We start from the raw sequence: 20,023 nt of genomic DNA, 5'->3' as shown, positions 1-20,023 counted from the left end.
TTCTCAATTGCTTACATCTAAAAGGAAATATTCCTCAGCTGTTTCTAGCTACTTCAAAAGTAAAAGAGTCTTAATTCTGTATCAGAGCAGTAACATGGAGGGCTTTACAGGGGGAATGTCAGGATGGACCATCTACATGGGTTTACTGCACTTCCCCTGGGAATGGTCCTTTGGGGCTCCCCCTGCAGATAAAACGACTTTTCTTTTCTTTCTTAAATGACAGTTTCTTTAGTTGAAATAAAGACAATTTCCAACTACACAGAAGTAGTATGGAAGCAACAGGGAAAGTCCCTGCATTACACAAACATCCCAGATGCCAGAGAGGGCAGGATCACTGGAGACTATTTTTGAGAGTTGAAAAGAGTCAAAAACACCAGACATTCAACAAAAGCATGATGCACAGAGTAGAAGCAAGTGCATAATAAAGTGTAAGGTGAGGATTCAAAACCAGCCCCAGGAATATCCAGAGGAATACTAGCAATGCGATGCACTGTACTGAAGTAACACATCACAAGCAGGCTCAGGAGGAGTCTGGTCAAACAGCAAGACCTGGTAATCTTCACAGACCAGACAGTCGCTGCCAATTATCCTGCTGCTGCTGGTTCCTGTGAGGCCTACCTACATGTTACTCAGGGAAGGAAACCCTCACCTGCTGTGGATTTCCAATGGCCAGTAACAACTAAATTTTGAGATACCTTGCAACAAAATTGCTATACACACAGGCTTTTAAAGCTTAAGAACATTTAAGCTCATTTTGTTTGAAAAAGTTTCTTGATACTTATAACAGGAGCTCCACTAAGAATCTAAAGGGATGGAAATCACTGCTATGATCTATGTTTCTCCAACATTTACCTACCTGGCACTTAATGGAACATTTAAATAATGACACTGTGTTCATTCTTGTTCTTATTTGTCCAGAATCTGAAAGGATATTTAATATGCACCTATTTAGTCTATCATTGATGAGCATTTGGGTTGATTCTGTGTCCTTGCTATTGTGAATAGCCATTTATGGGTATGAATGATGAAAACACAAAGATGAAGGCAAACAGACTCTGGCCTTCATGACTTGGGCTTGTGTTAAAAGAAAAAGTGTGGAATGTAAACAAATACTATAGCAGTGAGAAAAGCTTCACAATGACCTTCATTTTAAGACAGAAGTCATTACCTATGTATGTTTATGATTTTCCTCAGCAATTACAGCTACTTCTCCACTGTAAACAACACTGTGCTCTGGACATAAAAGGCACATATTACATATTCAAGAGAGAAGACCATGATGTGCAGAAATAACATAGACTTTGGAATCTAAGAGAACTACCATTTCTTTTTTCTTAAAGTCCCTATATAAATATATTTCTAGCAATTGTTTTTTTGTCCTTATTTCCATAGGCAAAAGTCAGAAGTAAGCAATGTGGGTAGAAAAATTTTAATTGAAAACAAGCACAGTTGTGTATTTGGTTAAACAGAAATATTCTACCTTTGCCACAAAGATGTCTTTTTTGAAAAATACCCTGGGTATACACATAAGAGTGGAGAGAAAAAGGAAAATACCCCCTATGTTTCTTAAATGAGAATATTATAATAGCTTTAGGAAAGTTGAAATTCTAGCTTACATTTTAAAAGTGGTTTCTCCAAGAACCCCCATGTGATATATAAAGGAAATTTAAATAATATATACCATTTTTGTTGCTGTGAAAATATTCTGGATATGTAAGATGGAATAATAATGTTGCAATTTGTGAAGGGAGATTTGGGCCACAGAAAGTGATTTGTACAATGTCACTTAGCAGATTGCATTTAATTGTGTAGTGGGTGGAAATTAGGGTGACAACTGGCTCCCAGCTGCTATTAAGTCCATTCAGACTCATTTAACTTTCTCATGCATTAATACCAGCAGGCCAGTCAGTGAATATCCATAGTTTTATAGGTATAACTAATTTGGTAAAAATCCTCCCTACAGATGAACTACTCTTACTCATACTTCATTAATAGATTCAATACAATACTGTTGTCAGTTATTAGAAGTCAAATGCTTCATCAAATAAAGTTAGTTACAGAACCAGATACTGAGGATATGATGTTGAATAAGACCTGCCTCTGTATTCAGGGAGCTCATAGATTTTGACGCGCAGCAGACAAAAAGAGAGACAACTAGAGCATACAGTGAGAGTTCTGGGTACTAAGAACATATAGGGTGTCACTAAGGCCTTCTGGGGGAGTAGGGAAGCAAGGGCTCAGGGAAGGCCTCACAGAGAAAAGCATCCTAAACTGAGCCTTCAAAGAAAAGTAAAAGGAAAGTAGTTAGGTGCAGAATGAAAGGAAGGCAGGCTATGGGCAAGGATAGTGTTCTTCCCAGGGATGGGACCTGCTCCTGGTTAGGAGCAGCATTAAAAAATGTGTGGACACAGACCAGGGAAGTTCAATAATAACTCCAGATGCAGGGGATAGTTCCACGGATGAAAACAGCTCCCTCCAAAATGCAACAGAATTCCTGTTTGAAAATACTAGAGGGCATAGAATCTAAACTGGAGATGCAAGAGGTGCAGAAGTAAATGGGAGTCAAACCAGACAAAGGCTCCTGAAATAAACCTAGCAACAGCCCAAACCAAGGGTCAGGCAAGGATGATGTAAGAAAGATTTGCTAGACATTAAGAAGGCAGAATCAACAGAATTTACATATAGAGATAAAAAAGAGGAAGAGATAATAAATACCCAAGTCTCTGGCTAAGGAATCCCAATAGCTAGAAATAGCACATACTGAGTTGATAAACAGAAAAGGAGGAGTGTGTTTAAAGGTGAAATAGAAATGTTTCTATTTTGAATATGTTGAGTAAGTTATCCATGTGAAGATATCCAGAGAGAAGAAAGATTGGCTGCCTAGTATTAATCTGGATAACTAAAAAGCAGATTCTGTCAACTGTAGAATTTATTTTACAAACAGTTTTCTTTCTGAACTTTAAGCTTTTCTTTGTATTCTTTCACAGGTTTAGGCCCGTTGAGGTTTAGGCCCGTTGTAAAAGTTTATTTCAGACAGATAATGTTACATACAATGAAATATACACACATATGGGATACAGTATAGATATACTATATTCTGTTACTTTAACATTTATATTTCACCTCTAAACACACTCCTCCTTTTCTGTTTATCATGTCAGTACCTATACTGTCTCCTATCTAATTAAACACAGTGATTATATTTTACTGTGAAATTATTGCTCATCCATGCCATATGGATAAATATTCCTAGATCAGATTATTTTCCTTGTAATATATCTTAATTCACACAAGTGGTGCTATAAAACTGTGAACCATTTTGATCAACTTATAAGAATGTGCTGTTTGATATTTACATCTTCAGATTGGTTTTAAGAAAAGGATGACTATAAAAACAGATGGACACTTTTCATCCAGGCCACCAGAAGCTACATGATGGAAAGAAAACAAAGCAAGCAATGTATGCAGTAGCTAAGTCAAGGAATTAGCCCTTTGTGAACAGCTCCATGGAATCAAAGCAATAAAGCCAAGCTAGATTGGTGTAAACAAGTTTCTCTTTCTAAAGATCCCGCCAACTGTGGGAAAACTGCAAAGGTCACTGGCTAGGTTGGGGACTTTCTCTGAAAAAAACTGAGCCATGAAACAGTCACAGACATGCCCAACAAAATATTAATAATGAAATTTTCATGTAATCACCAATCTGTCTGATTATAGAGGAAACAAATCCAACATTTAGTAAGTCTCAACATAAAAGTGACTAATCACATTAAGTCCACAAACTTCCTCTGAGCCTTCTAGAAATACTGTTACTTTTGCAATTTTAATGAGTTTGCCGCAGCAGAAACCAAGATCCTTGCTCTAAGCAATTTATAATTCTCTTCCTACTATTAGTAGGGTATATGCTTAGCAAAAAGCAAAAATAAACAGTGAAGTCCAATAAAAACTTGCTATGACATGAGTTTGTTCATAGTTGAACTTAAAACAACTTACACCTGTTTTAGTCCTATTTACCAAATTTCATTTACTAAAAAACTAATGAGCCTTTCCCAGCTGTTGGTTCAGTGACTTTCACCCAGAATCTGGTATTTGCACAGAGAGAACATGAGAATGAGGCAACCTGAAACACTGCTCACATGTAAAACAAATAATTGGATGTGAACATTTTGAGTTTTCAGAGGGAACCAACAGCTAAAGTTAATATTGATGTAGACGTTGACCTTTAGCTACTGATTTTATTTTAACAAAAATAGTGCACCACCTTAGAAACACAATTTTTTAAATGTGGATAATGATAGGTTAAGTTCTTACGTCATTAGAATCATATTCATGGTGCATAAATATTGTTTCACTTTTTTTCCTAGACATCTACCCTACTTGAAAATGAAGTAATATAGGGCATAATAGATATAGATTTCATCTCGACCATTTGGCAGAATTGTATAAAATTCATGATTTTTTTTCCACATTCAAATATTAAAATTTTTGAAGATTCTTATGAGAATTTGCCAAATTCAATATGATCCAAATGCTGCCATCTGCCAGCAAAGCTATATTATGGCAAAAAAGGAAAGTTAAACATTAGAACACAGTGAGAATTTCACAGACTTGCTTCAGGTAAAATTTGCTATTTTATAAGCCAAAAGACTTCACATCTTCGCCAACCAGATCCATCTTGCATTTTATATAATAGGCAAATCTGAGCCAGGAACACAAAAGTGTTACTTGCCTAAAAATTGACTAATTCTTCATTTTTATTATTATTAACTTTTTTATTGCCACACTTAACCACCACTGTGACCTCTCTGGTGGTCTTAAGTCAATGAAGTTCTGGGAACAAAACAAATTAAAAAGATCATCTTTTCTTCCTTAAAAAACATTTCTTTAAATAATGTTATATGTATAACTTTGCAGCAATGTTTCTAGAGCCTATAGTTTTAATTTGGAAGACATGTAAGTGCAAAAGCCTCTCCAAATCCTAAGTTTACATAGACTTATTCTTCCCAGAAAACAAAATAAAACTTAAGAAAAAATAGTGCTGGATCTTCCAGGTCACAGAGTTTCTATACTTAGAAAATGTTCTTCAAATTTCAGAGAGAAGGATAAATTACTGTGGACAACAGCTCTCATGATGCAAAAGTTACCTGATAATTGTCAGTACTATAGAAGATTTATTTTAAGTCTCCTTTTTTAACAGGAAGGCTTAGAAATCATGTTGTTTTTTTTTTTTAAACTGTATTAATTTAAAAACATTCAGCTTGCCCTTAATCTTACTAAATAACTTACTGACAAAAAAATCTTATAAGTAAAAGGAGAAAAATTACTGTCACGGATATATAAGTAATAGTGTCTCAGTAAGGAAAAATATGTTACTTAGGTGGTTTCAGCTAAAAGTTTCCATTAAAGGAGGAGAACCTGTAGCAGATTCACATATATATAAAATAATTACATAATGCATAGATCAGAATCATGGCCAAATTAAGAAAAAGAAAGAAAGCTTATTTTTTCAGATGGGAATTACCCAGTTTGAATGTGTGAGATGGGAGGTGTAGGGCATACATTTAAAATACATTTCACTGCAAAGAATGTCAATCTTCATCTTATGACCATTGCAATTATACTGCATACACAATTACATAACTAAAAACCTCTATATAATGTGTATACACAGAAACACACTATGGAAACTAAAAAATGAACATTTTTGCTCTGAAGCTATACGTAGGTCACTAGAATAAATATATAAATGGAAATGCAATATATTGTATTGATTTGTGCTAATAAAAAGAGAGAGTTCTGAGATCAATGTGGGCGCAAAACCTTCACCAAGTTGGTCTTGAAACATCAATCAGAGGTCCTGGACAAAGAAAGACCATGGAGGCACCATATGTACATACAAAGGTATGAGACAGTACGGCATTTCTGGCTTCCCCTCTGCTTGGATCTCTAGTTTACCAAGGTCATCTGCATCCTCTGATTCACAGAAATAACCTCCTCTATTCTTTTCTTACCACTGAGGACTTACAGAGTTCAAAAGATATTTTTGTGAACTCTTTCAGATTTCTCTATATCTGAAAGAATAGCAATAATATAAGGTGGCATTCAATTTAAGATTATCCTTTCTTTTGCTAATCCACATGTCAGTTACAGAGGAAGTTCCCAGCTGCACCTTAATTCCATAACTCCAGAACAAGTAACAGTCAAGTGCTCTTCATGTAATGTATTAACATGGTGCCAGCATGGAAGACAAGGCTGCAAAGTTACTGTCAACAACTGCAGGATGCAATGCTGCACAGTTCTGGAGATCCTTTGACAGCTGCACTTTAGCACAGCAGATATAAATCTTCAATGACATCAATTGAGACACAAAACCAATGCTGATAGAGAATATATGACAACCAAAGAATGTTTTCCCTTCATAACTGACATTCGGGTATTATTCATGTTGAAAACTATCTCCATTTGAGAGTAGCTACCTCTCAAATCTTAAAAAAAAATGATTATAAGGTGCTTACCAAATAAATATTAAATGACAATACAAACACGCAAGCCAAAAATCTCAGATGGACTTGAGAAACAAAAGCACATTCCACTTCATAAAATAGTGTTTGCTTTTTGGTACTGTTACAAACACTCAATCCTTTATGAAGTATGAAATTCTTCCTGTAAATTTCCTGAACTTAAAAATAGGATGCTAAAAGAAGAGGTTTAGAGAAAACAGAAAAATGAATACATGAATAGAGAAATAAAATTTTAAAAACATGCAAAGCAAAGGCTAAAAGAAAAAACAGCGAATGTATGGGCAGAAGTACCTGCAGAATATCAGAATTGAGTGTTCCTACCTATATTACCCCAATTAACTCACAAAATAGTCCCTGAAATAGGTACCACTCTTTCCTTTATACTAATGAAGAAGCAGACTCGAACAGATTTAAGTAACTAGACACAGTCGCACAGCTAACCTGTGGCAAAGGTAGGATTTATATTCTGGAATGTCTCAATCTTTCTTTTAAAACCATTAACATTTTAAAACCTAGAAATTCTGAATTCTTGAAAAATTCTACTACTGTCTTTATATGTGGAATCTAAAAAAGTCAAACTCATAGGAATGAAGAGTAGGACAGTTGGTAGCCAGAGGCTGAGGGTGAGGGAAATGAGATGTTGATCAAAGAGTATAGATTATCAGTTATAAGATGAACAAGTTCTAGGAATCTCTGTACAACACAGGGGATGATGGATGTATTAACTTGATTGTAATAATCATTACACAATATATCCATATATCAAATCATCATGTTGGACACCTGGAATACACACAATCTTTATTTGTTAAGTAAATAATTTAAAAATTTTAAAGAGAAAAATTCTACTTCCTTATCTTTCATTCAATGTATTCCTTTCTGTTTTTAAATATTATGAATTCTGGTAATTTTTCAAATCATGAACTTATTTATCAATTCATACCAAGAACTATGCAACTAGGTTTCTTAAAATGTCTTTCCTAACTTGTGGATATCACCATTGTTATTCACTCACTGACTGTTGAAGATCTTGACAAATCCTTTACATGTGCTATCCCCATTTTCTCTTCACAGCAATACTCTCAGGTAGTTATTACTGTGCTCGAGACCCAACAGAAGATTTGTACTTTATTGCCCCCTAAGGAACTCTGCTCTGGATAAGGATCTGCACCAGTGGCACTGAGGGTGGGCCAGCCCCGGGCATAACTCCTGGACTGCTGGACAGAGCTCTAGATATAAGAGGAGCAGCATCTTAGAATAAAGGCATTTCTTCTAACTGTATGGGTTCAAAAGTTTGCATGTGAAGTATGAAAACAGTAAAGTCTCTAGCCCTCAGGACTTAGTTCAGGCTCAAATAAATGGCATATCCCAGACAAGCAACCTTCAAACTTTTCTTCATGCACTTACCAAAATAATTCTGAAAAATTTACCTTCTTTACACAATTTTAAGTGGACATTTATAAATTTTTAACAAAGTTGCAAAGAATATAACTTCTGGTACATTTGAAACATTGACATTTAACTAAAACTGTGGTGTCACTCTTAAGTAAATCCAGTGGAATCTAACTACAGTCATGCATTGCTTAACGACAGGGATACACATTAAGAAATGCACCCTTAGGCAATTTTGTGCTTGCTTATGTGAACATCATAGAGTGTACTTACACAAACCTAGGCTGTATAGCATGCTACATACCTAGTCAATCTGGTATAGCCTATTACTCCTGGGCTACAAACCTGTATAGCGTGTTATTGTCCTGAATACTGTAGGCAGCTGTAACACAAAGGTAAGTATGTGTATCTCTAAACAAAGTTAAACATAGAAAAGGTACGGTGAAAATACGGTACAAACATTACAAAATGGTACACATATATAGGGCACTTGCCATGAAAGGAGCTTGCAGGACTGGAAGTCGCTCAAGGTGAGTCAGTGAGTGAGTGGTGAGTAAATGTGAAGGCCAAGGACATTACTGCACACTACCATAGACTTTATAAAAACTGCACACTTAGGCTACACTGAATTAGTAAAATAAATTAAGTAAATGCACTATGATGTTACAATGGCTATGATGTCATTAAGAGACAGATATTTTTTGGTTCCATTATCAACTTATTGGACTGGTCATTTATATATGCAGTCCATTATTGACCAAAACATCATTATGCAGTGTAGGACTGTTTTGTAACAATATGATCCCACCACCACCGATTTTGAAAAATACCTGCAAAACTCTTTACAGAAATTTACAATATTTCTTTTTTCATTGAACTCTTTACTTTGATTTCATTTCCCCCAGAAACTTAGAATTGTTTTCTACTGTAATATATGTTAATGCCTGAATATTAATGACCCTATCATGATTACCTATGCCAAATTTATAAATATAATTATATAAAAATTTATACACATATAATTATATATATAATTACATATAATTATATATATAAATTTGGCACAGATCATCATGATAGGGTCATTAATGTTCAAAATATTAATTTTTTCTCTGATCATAAGGTTCTAGTCCTAAAAATCACTGAATTGAAGTTTTGTTACATAGTAATGCTCAAGTGATCCAAAACAAATATATTACACAAATGTGCATTTGTAATACGTATAAAAAGTAAATCAGTTTATTAGATATGAATTTCAATGAAATGGATAGTGCTATTTCTTCCAATTAGTTTCTATATCCATAGATTGAGACAGAGTTCAGCACTAATTTAAATCCAGGTTTTTTTTTTTCTTTTGTAAGCACTAATAAAATAAGTAGATGGGAGCATTATTATAGCAATGTCCATCAATTTAATTCCTGCCTATTTAAATGTCCCCAAACCACACAGTGATTAATAAGCAAAAATTCTTTAATTATTTAGCAGTTGAATACTTGTATAAATTCTTAGCCAACTTTACTGAAAGTAAAATATAAGCCATCTAATTTGCAGAAGAATTTATTATGTCATCAATCAATCACTTTCTCAAAACCCACAGTAATATTAAACATTTGTCTTTTGAATGGTACCCTGAAGGATTTTCCACTCTGGGACAAGAACCACTACTGTTAAGACTTCAGTTGGGTGAGAGGTGTACCTTTCTTTTGTAAAGTGGGAGAAGGATGACTGTGAAAGGGAGGCTGAGAATGAGAATGAGCAGACCTTTAGAAAATGGTCCTTATGGAACTAGAGGGTTCCTAATGAGTCCTATTGAAAATATACATGTGCCTATGTATCCCTGGGGAAGTTGTCTTGTTTATCCAGATAGTCTCACAGTCTGAAAAACGCTGTCCCAGTTAGGGTAGCAGAAGTCTGGAAGTGACCATGGAACTACAGCCTAAAGTGAGCACACATGAGAAAAAGAATTGGTCCTTTATGGTGAATATGTTTTCCATGGAATTTATAAAAACTTGGAGCTTGGGGTAGGAGAATGAGGAATGAACTTTCTACTAATCTGGGCAGATGCTGGCCCAAGTGTCGTAGTCTAAGACCGACTAAGAGGCTATTTTTTTTTCTTTTTTGATACTCTAAATAGTAGATAAAGTACTATGATTAAAGTACTAGAGTACTGAGTGCCTACTGAGGCATACTATTTAGCTGGCACTAGTGGGAAGCAGAAGACATAATACATAGCCCTTATCTTCAAGGAGCTTCTACCTTATTTGAGCTATCTGTTAAGGAAATGAAATTTAAGCAGAAAGAGGATACACAGGCTATATTATTAAACCAGTAGCCCAGGGGAAGAGGAAAGAGGGCAGCCATAGGATATATTATTTGGTGAGGGAATGGTGTGATGTTAGAAGTCCCTGGCAGTGGGAGGGCTGCTAAGAATTCATTGGAGAAGAGTTACATGTGGACATTTGCTATGACAAAAGGGCATTTGCTAACCAAGAGAGAACTAGGAAAGCACCTACATACACAGAGATTTCATGCCTTCTCCCCTTGCTGCCAACTGCAACCCTAAGCCAAAGTTGTTGAAAGATTAGATGAGCAGGAAAGAAAAGAGTGAATAAAAGGCACTAAAGTTCCCTTTTCCAATTATAGGTTTCTGAGTGATTTAGAACGAAAGAAAAAAAGTTCTGAAATGTGTAAGTTTTGGTTTAAACTGTTCTGAAAAAATTAATACCTGAACATGTTATCTTTCACCCATAATAACCAGAAATGATACGGTATCTGCTTCAAGGACGGTATGGGAGAGAAATCCTAGAGTATTTGTGGATTGTGCTGTGGTAAGTATTAAGCTTCCTATTTAAGCCCTTCCAAATTTAGACCACTTGATACTTTGTTACATAAACCAAATCAAGTAATAACGGTAACTATAAAAGACTGTTCTGAAAAAAACTGTCACAGTACATAAGGTGATTTTAAGCTGTAAATCCACAATAAATATCATTAATCATAATTCTATAAACTTTCTCTCAAATTTTCTCATACTGTTTTTTACTGGAGCTCATGATTGTTCTTCAGCTAACATCTAGAATCTAAATCCATCATATTTTCTCATTAATTCAGATGCCTCTAATTATAAGGATCCCCTGATTGCTCCCTTTACTGTAAATAAATTCTCAATGAATGTAAATTTCTGTATTTGGGTAATGCTTGTCTCTTTAGGCTTCATTTTGATCTGCACCAACAGTATCAGTCTTAGAGAAATGTTACCTCTAGTGAATTTATTTATATAAAAAGAAGCAATCTGTCATGATTTTGAAGATGGAAATGAGAGGAGAGGAAACTTTTGTGTGGTTTGAGGTTTTGCCTTTGGTTCATTAAAAATAGGCACAGTTTTTGATAGATCATACAAAAACGTAGCATATTTTAGTCTGTAAGAATAGCTGACTAATGAATTATATTTCAAAAATAATTCTGACATTATTGAATTAAAATGAAAACTAATATGCTTTTAAAAGCATGGTTAGATTCTCTTGGTTTATATGCAGTCTGTATTTAATCTTTCTTAAACACTGTCTCAGTACTGTCATTCTGATAAGCATTCCATTTGTAGCTGCAACGTTCTTTCAATAGTTTGACAGATATTATGATTCTGGTTAAGAATTTAAAGTCTCCAGAAATTGGTACTGGAGACTGTATTTCCCATCATTTTCATGAAGCAGAAAGATGTTCTATCATAATGTCCATAAATATATTTCTCTAATGATACCCAATTCATTAGTTTTTCTTATTGCTTCTTGTCTTTTTATTACTTTCAGGGGATGGGCAGCAGAGACCCATTAATCTTCAAATGCTTTTAATAAAATAGCACCATGCAATGAAGGAGAGACAGGGTGTGGCAAAAAGAGTGTTGCTTCTTGGTATTTTTATTTTTTTTCTAACAAATGCTATAAATATTTAATTCACTACTATGATTTTCAGTGCACTTATATTTTATTGTGCTACTGCACTGGACATCTAAAAATTTGTTAAAAGGTCAGATTTCAAGGCTGGGTGGCTCACACCTGTAATCCCAGCACTTTGAGAGGCTGAGGTGGGAGGATTGCTTGAGGCCAGGAGTTTGAGACAAGCCTGGGTAATACAGTGATATCACATTTCTACAAAAAAATAAAAAATAAAAAAAGGTTAGATATCATGTTAAATGTTTTTCCTTATTTAATAATGAGTTTCCTTATTTCCCTGGTACCAAGATCTATCTTCACCTTCCATAGGGTATTATTAGCTCCTGTGTTTGTTTAGGCACTCAAAGGATACTCAACACTGGTAGGGAATTAAAAAAAAAAAGTATATATTAGGACATTTAGGACTACTATATGACCACGACAAATCTTTTTCCCCCTTTACCCCACAGCTGGTCATCCCCCCTACTATCCCTTTATTTCCATTTTAGTGGTATCGTCAAGGGTATGGGCTAACACTAAAATGAAACATCTGGAAAGGGTAAAATGCTATAAAATGTAGCAACAATTCCTCTGTATCTCATTCATAAAAAAATTCTCCTGGTTCATTAAGAGACTATGAAACAATGACTTAAAAGTCCATAAATAACAGGATTTTCTCCATAACTGAAAAATATAGTTTATACACGCCCCCTTCCCTGTTTTACAAAATTAAAATGAAAATGAAACTTTCATAAATTAGATTGCCACACCATCACTCTTTGTAAATCAAACTTGTCTAGTGACACCATGTTTATTAGACCCCAGGTCCTATATTCTAAGTCATGTAGCAACCTCACACACTGTTTACTTCTAATTGCTGGCAGGAAACCAGAACTACAGGAATGAAATAGGCAATGGCCAGAAATCTTGATTAAGTTTTCTGGAAATATGGACTAAATAAGGTACTGTAATTAGTATCAGACAGAAGGATGAATTGATCTCCAACAAAGCACAAACTGTTGAAGTATTAAAATTTCGAAAACGTGTCTGAGCCATATTTCACTATGATGATGGAGGACATGAATCTCTTTCCTGTGGTGCAAGATGAGTTCAGTATGAAAATAATGACACTGCTAAAAAGCTGCAGTTGGTCAGCATTCATGAGATATATTTTTAAGGTAATCTGTTCCTGGGATAAAATGATAAATACAAATCTTTAAATTTATTTTAAAAGTTAACTCAGTGTTCATGGGAAAACACAGGTTATTTTAGTCAAAAGAGTAATAGAAAAAAAAAACACTAGGGGCTTATTATAATACTTCCTCTCAGATTTCTAAATATTTTAATTCACTTATATTGTTCATGTACACATTCCCCATTATCAAAAGTCCTTTTGAATACATTATGAACATACTGAAAATTAAATAACAGCCCATGAAACTTTTATTTTAAAAAAGTGTTAAAATAACATAACCTTTCAGATAAAAGTTAATTGATATCATGAACCAAATATTTAAGTATCAATTAAATGTAAGATTTTGTAGAAAGTACGCTGAGCAAAAAAAAAAAAAAAATCCAGATACAAAAACTACATATTGCATGATTCCATTTATATAAACTATCCAGGAAAAGTAAAATTGCAGAGCCTGAAAATAGCTGAGTGGTTTCCTGGAACTGAGAGTGGGTGCAGGAATAGACTGCAAATGGCCATGACAGAACTTTCTGAAATGATATGTTTAAAAATTGAATTTTGATGACAGCTGCACAAATGTATAAATTTACTAAAAATCATCTAACCTTCAATAGATGGATTTTATTTTGTGCCTAAATAAAACAGAGAAGATTACATGGGGGAAAAAACCATGGTATTGCGATTATTAGAGAAGTTGCACTCCCTCGAAATCTCATGAATCAGTAGAGTAGATTAAACAAAATAACCTAAGGAGCATGAAAGAGCTTCCCAACAAGCGGTGGGACACTAGTGTTCATCCAGTGGGTTTCAGACTGATTAGATTTCAATTCTCTCAGCCATTGAAGTGATATGGTAGGACCTGGGGCTTGTATTTCCTGCAGCTAAGAACCTTCTTCCATTGACTCTATTTACTAAAGAAACAAAATATTTTACTGATCAAAGTCACCTTGATGAATGAACATGAAGAGAGATCATATCATTACTTATGAATTCAGCTAAAGCAGTGTTTAGCGGGAAATTTATAGCTGCAATTGCCTATATTAAGAAAAAAGAAAGATCTCAAATCAAAAGCCTAACTTTTCACCTAACACACTGTAAAAATAAAAAGCAAACTAAACCTAAAAAGGGGAAGTAAATAATGCAGAATGAAAATTAATAAAATAGAGAATAGAAAAATAGAAGAGAGTCCAGGAAATCATCCTAGAAATGTCATTTAAAATAGTTTTTTAATGCACAAACTTTTAGTTAGATGGGCTAAGAAAAAAGAAAGGATATTTGAATTAGTAGAATCAGAAACCGAAGAGAGGACATTATTACTGACCTTAGAGAAACTAAAAATAATAGTAAAACTATGATCAAATGAGAGAGAAAAATCAGATAACATAGATGAATTGAAAAATTAACGGCATTAACATTTAAAGGCAAAAACTGCAATTACTTTTGCACCAACCTAATAGATAAACACAAAATGGTGAAACTGACTCAAGAAGAAAGACAATGAATAGATCTATAACATGAGACCAAATTAGCAATCAGAGAATTACTCCCAAGGAAAAGCTTAGTCCCAGATAGCTCCACTGGTGAATTCTATCAAACGCTTTAAAAAATACAAATTATTCTTATCTTCCAAAAAAATTGAAGGGACCACTTAAAAACTCATTCTACAAGGTCACTATTACCCTGATAACAAAATCAGAGACATCACACAAAAATTACAAGGATAATATCTCTTAAGTATATAGAGGCAAAAATCTTCAACAAAGCACTAGAAAACCAAATCCAGTAACAAATTTAAAAAATCCTATATTATGAAGAAGTGGGAATTGCGCAAGGAATGCAAGCTTCATTTAATACCTGAAAATCAAATAATGTATTACATTATATCAACAGAATAAAAGACAAAATCCACATGATCATCTCAATAGATGCAGGAAAAGCATTTGACAAAACCAAACACTCTTTCATTATAAAAACAGTCAAAAAACTAGTAATAGAAAGGAACTTCCTTAAACTGCTAAGTGTTTCTATGAAAAATCCAGAGCTAAAATTGCATGTAATTATAAAGGATTATATGCTTTCCCCCTATGATCAGGAACAACACCAACATGCCTTTTCTTACCCCTTCTATTCAACATTGAACTGGAGACAATTGGTCAAACAAATCAAATAATGTAAATCTAAATTAGACAGGAAGAATTTAAACTATGAGTATTTGCAGATGACATGGCCTTATACATAGAAAAGTCTACATAATCCATTAAAAATTTTACGAGTTAATAAGCAAGCTCAGTAAGGTTGATTGATGCATATAAATCATCATATTTTTATACAAAAATAATATTTATAACTTCTAATGAATGATTTAAAAATAAAATTAAGAAAACAATTCCACTCACAATAGCATAAAAAAGAATAAAACAATAAAAATAGCTGTAACCAAAAAATAAAACTTTTACTTTGAAAACTACAAGACATTGTTGAAAGGGAAATTGAAGGTCTAAATATATAGAAAGACATCCCATGTCTGCGGATCAGAAGACTTAATCTTGTTAAGATGGGAGTATGCTCCAAATTGACCAACAGTTACAACATAATCCCTATTAGAATCTCAGCTGGTGATCTCTGCAGAATCTTTACGGAAGTTGATAAACTGTTCTTAGAATTCATATCAAAATTCAGAATAGCCAAAACAATCTTGAAAAATAACAGAGGTGAAGGCCTTGCACCCCTGATTTCAAAACTTACTGCAAAGCAATGGTAATCAAGACAGTGTGGTGCTGGCATAAGAACAGATATATAGATTGGTAAAACATAATTGAGAGTCCAGAAACAAATTCATGTATCTATGATCAACTGATTTTCAAAAAGGATGCAAAGAACATTTAATAAAGAAAGAATAGGTTCTTCAACAAATGGCGTTGGGATAATTGAACAGTCACATGTAAAAGAAGGAAACTGGACTCTTACATCATATACAAAAATCAACTTAAAATGGATCAGTGACCTGAATATAAGGATTAAAACCATGAAAGTCTTAGGAGAAAACATACAGCTAAATCTTAGTGACCTTAGTTTTGGCAACGAATTCTTAGCAGTGAAAATAAAAGCACAAACAACAAAGAAAAAATAAATTGGACTTCATCACAATGTGTTTCAAAATACAAATCAAGAAAGTTAAAAAATTCACAGAGGAAAAAGATTTGCACATCACATATATGATAAGGGCCTAGTATACAAAACAGAGGAACTCTTAAAACTTGACAAACAGCTCAATTTAAAAAATGGACAAAGGACTTGAATAAACTTGATATGTGGCACTTGATACTGGCATTGCACATCAGGCCGGGAAAATGTAATGGAGCTGGGACATTTAGCTTTCCATATAAAAAATATATATGAGGAAAAATATTTATACTATATCAATTTATGTAAGTATACTCTATGATGTTCAACAAAATCACCTAATGACATGTTTCTCGTAATGCATCCCTGATGTTAACTAACACATGACTGTATATAATTCTATTTATATTAAATGTCCAGAATAGATAAATCTATAAGAGACAGTAAATTAGTGGTTGTTTAAGGCTAGAGTGGTTGGAGGTTGATAGCTAAAGGGTACAGTTTCTTTTTGAGATGATGAGTATATTCTAAAATGGATGGTGGTGATGATTACACAATTCTGTGAATATACGTATATATTACCCCCCAAATATGTACTGTGACTAGGTCACAAAAGTAAGTGCAGTCGATTGGATTAATAAATTCCACATGAGTGCCTACTAAGTACTCAGATATAAGACTAAATGGGATGTTTTGTCATTTTCTCAGGAGCAAACACACTGCAAAATAAACAGATAAAAACGCAGTCCAAAAGTTAAAAAGTGGTGAGCCAGAGACCTTCCACTGGGTTAAAGGAAAGGATTATTCTCAGTGATGGTTAAATTGGCATTCTCAATGCCAACAAAACAGTTATATAAAGATAAGAGGGAAGATGATTACAAGCAGAGGGGAAAGCAAGTGTGACATGGAGAATAGGTGGGTAAGTGTTTAGGGACTGCATGAAGTCCAGGGTGGATGAATAGCAAAAGATTGGGGGAACAAAGGGAGAAGGCAAGGTCCCACAGGTCATGAGAGATTGGTCAAAGGCAGGCCTGCAGGGCTTTTAGGTCAGGGTGAGAAGCTTCAATTTGCTTCTTTTCAACCCCCTATTACTCTGTGCACCTCTCTGCTGTTACACATAACCGTCTGCATCTTCCTATCCTGCCTGCTCTAAGGAAAATGAAAATTTCTCATTCATCTTCAGTGCCTAACTAAGATCTCAGCAGAGGTTTCCTGAATGAACAGGTCGCGTATTGGTGTTATAATAAGGCAAAATCCTAAATCTTACAGGACATTTAGAATAAAGATTAAATAGAAGAAAAAGAAATGTTTTCTCAAGGTAATGTACAAATGAAGGCCCAGCAAATTGCATCTGAATTCCTCAGGCCAGCCTGGTTATTTCTACTAGAGACCATGATACTTCCCCAAGTTAGAATGACTTAAAGAGAACATCTTACTAATTTAATTAACTCATTGCTAGAGTCTGAAACATAAAACTGCCAGCAAAAAGCAGCTTTATACTTGGATTATTGTGCGGTAGTCATTAACTGTTTCTCTAGCTTGTTCACTAAGTATTCCAAATCATTGTGCAGAATCATGGTATCTAATGTTAAATCACCAAGAGCTACAACAAACAAAAATGGAAAGGGTATTAGAATACAATTCGTGCAACTGAAATACAATTATGTATTACCTTTCAAATAACACATGATGATAAAATATGCTTTACTAAGAAATGACTTATAAACGTTTTATTGTCTAATGATTAGCTTTGAGTTTGCATGTTGGATTTTCTGTTTGCACTACACAGGGATTCTGCCAAGATTCTAATTGTAACATCATTATCCAAAAAGGCACACACTAGTTCTAACACAGTTGAGACAAAGCTAGCCAAATAGCAGTTTCAGAGTGTAATACCACACATTTATGCACATAAATAGAGCATGTTTCTTGGGGAGGATTAAGCAAACAAACAAACAACAATACATTTTTTTCAACTGGCTTACTGTGGCCTTGAGGCTTCAGCCTGGTCTGTCTGCAGTTTTTCTCCTTCCACTTCCATTGTACAGTAAACAATTCGATTGGGAGCAACTGACCTCAAGCCTTCCACTTCCATTATGACAATCTAAAGACAAAATGATTTTAAAATAATGCATCAAGCTGATAACATTTAGCAATATACAAAAATAGCAGCATGAAGTGTAATAAGGAAGACTGACAAAACTGAAAAAAAAACGTGTTATTTGTTAACATCACTGGTATTTTATCTTCTTTATAATCCACCTCTATTCATAGAAGGTATAGTAAATAATATTTTGAGGAAGTCTAGTACCTGAAAATTTATCTCCTGCCAGCTATAAACAAAGTAAGTCAAATGTCATAAATATACGCCCTAGTGAATTAAATAAAATTTAAACTCAGATCCTTAATGAGTAAAGGCAAGTCTGCATGAAGTTAAGCAGAATCACAAATGAAAATTCAGTGCAGATGATATCAGCAGTACATGGTAAGTTCCATAGGTAATATAGTACATATTACTGGTAGACATTATTGCCATCATACCAACTCATTGATATCAGTATGTGATATCAGAAATTTTCTATATTCACTTATTTGAGATGACTATTACTACATGTAAAAAGAGTTTTATTTGTGGTCTGTGTCTTATTAAATGGAAATTATAACTTGTTACTGAACATCTTAATACTCACTTCATAAGAAAAAAATGATTTTTCTGTTCATTAAAGCTATGTACTAATTTAAATCGGTACACTGGAAAAGGGTGGAAAAACTGATATTGCTTTATGTATTTGTAACTCCTAGGAGAAAGAACAATGTATATTTTTTAAGTGTGCTTTTTAATGTTTATTGAAAAGACTGCCAATCTTAAAATACTGTAACCTAACATTCTCATTGAATGTATACATCAAATATAAATATTATTTACTATACATTTTTCAGTCAAAAGTTATATCATGAACTCTTCTAAATTCTCAAAATTTAATTTATAAAATAGATTGAAATGCATTTTTAAATATACACATTGATTTCTTCATTGATCTCATGTTGTATTTGTACAAACAATAAAGTTCATGTTAGGTAGCTACCAAAATATCTACCATAAACATAATCTGTATCAATTACTGATCATGAAATACTTTATTACAGTCATTATACTTTTTATAGAGTCATGAAAAGAATTTTGATCCAAAGGGCTCAAAAAACAAATCATCTTAAAACTGTTCTTCCTTTCAGCTCTGTTACAAGAGAAGGACTATGTTTGTAAATATGAGTGTATATTTGGTTTTTGTTAAATTTTGTTTTCATACAATACATAGGAAAGTGACCACTCATTTATTTATCAATAAGAAAAAAGGTCAAACTCAGAACAAGTTTTCTTCCTCAACTAGAGATATGTCATTTTCTCACATTAAAATGCATACCAGCATATAAATAAAAATAAGGACTTACCTGAAAACAGACTAAGAAAATTAATGAAGAACTGATAGAGAAAAGAAATATTTTTCATAGCTGTTCTAATACTGCTCAGGGAAACTGGGATAAATACTGAATCTTTTTTCTTTTCTTTCTTTCTTTTTTTTTTTTGTTTTTGTTTTTTTGAGATGGAACTGGTTGGCAACCTCCGACTTCCTGGCTCAAGCAATTCTCCTGCCTCAGTCTCCCATGTAGCTGGGATTACAGACTCGTGCCACCATGTCCAGCTAATTTTTGTATTTTTAGTAGAAATGGGGTTTCACCACGTTGGCCAGGATGGTCTCTATCACCTGACCTCATGATCTGCCCTCCTCAGCCTCCCAAAGTGCTGGGATTACAGGGGTGAGCCACTAAGCCTGGCTGAAATATTAAATCTTGATTAAGGAAAATAAGCA

At 34.0% G+C, this 20,023-nt stretch overlaps 1 protein-coding gene across 8 annotated transcripts in view; it reads right to left on the bottom strand.

Moving 5' to 3' along the window:
* CADPS2 (calcium dependent secretion activator 2) overlaps positions 1-20,023 on the bottom strand; it is a 579,466-nt gene that overhangs the window by 295,742 nt on the left and 263,701 nt on the right. For all 8 annotated transcript variants that reach the window (XM_064373922.1, XM_064373927.1, XM_064373929.1 and 5 more), the window contains exon 6: positions 18,140-18,258. In XM_064373922.1, the coding sequence (XP_064229992.1) occupies positions 18,140-18,258 (119 nt within the window). The remainder of the gene's footprint in view (positions 1-18,139; positions 18,259-20,023) is intronic.

The sequence above is a fragment of the Aotus nancymaae genome, unplaced genomic scaffold (assembly GCF_030222135.1).
Source record: "Aotus nancymaae isolate 86718 unplaced genomic scaffold, 86718_ANA_hifiasm-v0.15.2.pri h1tg000002l, whole genome shotgun sequence".
Lineage (NCBI taxonomy): Eukaryota > Metazoa > Chordata > Mammalia > Primates > Aotidae > Aotus > Aotus nancymaae.
This window is presented reverse-complemented; position numbering and strand designations above follow the sequence as displayed.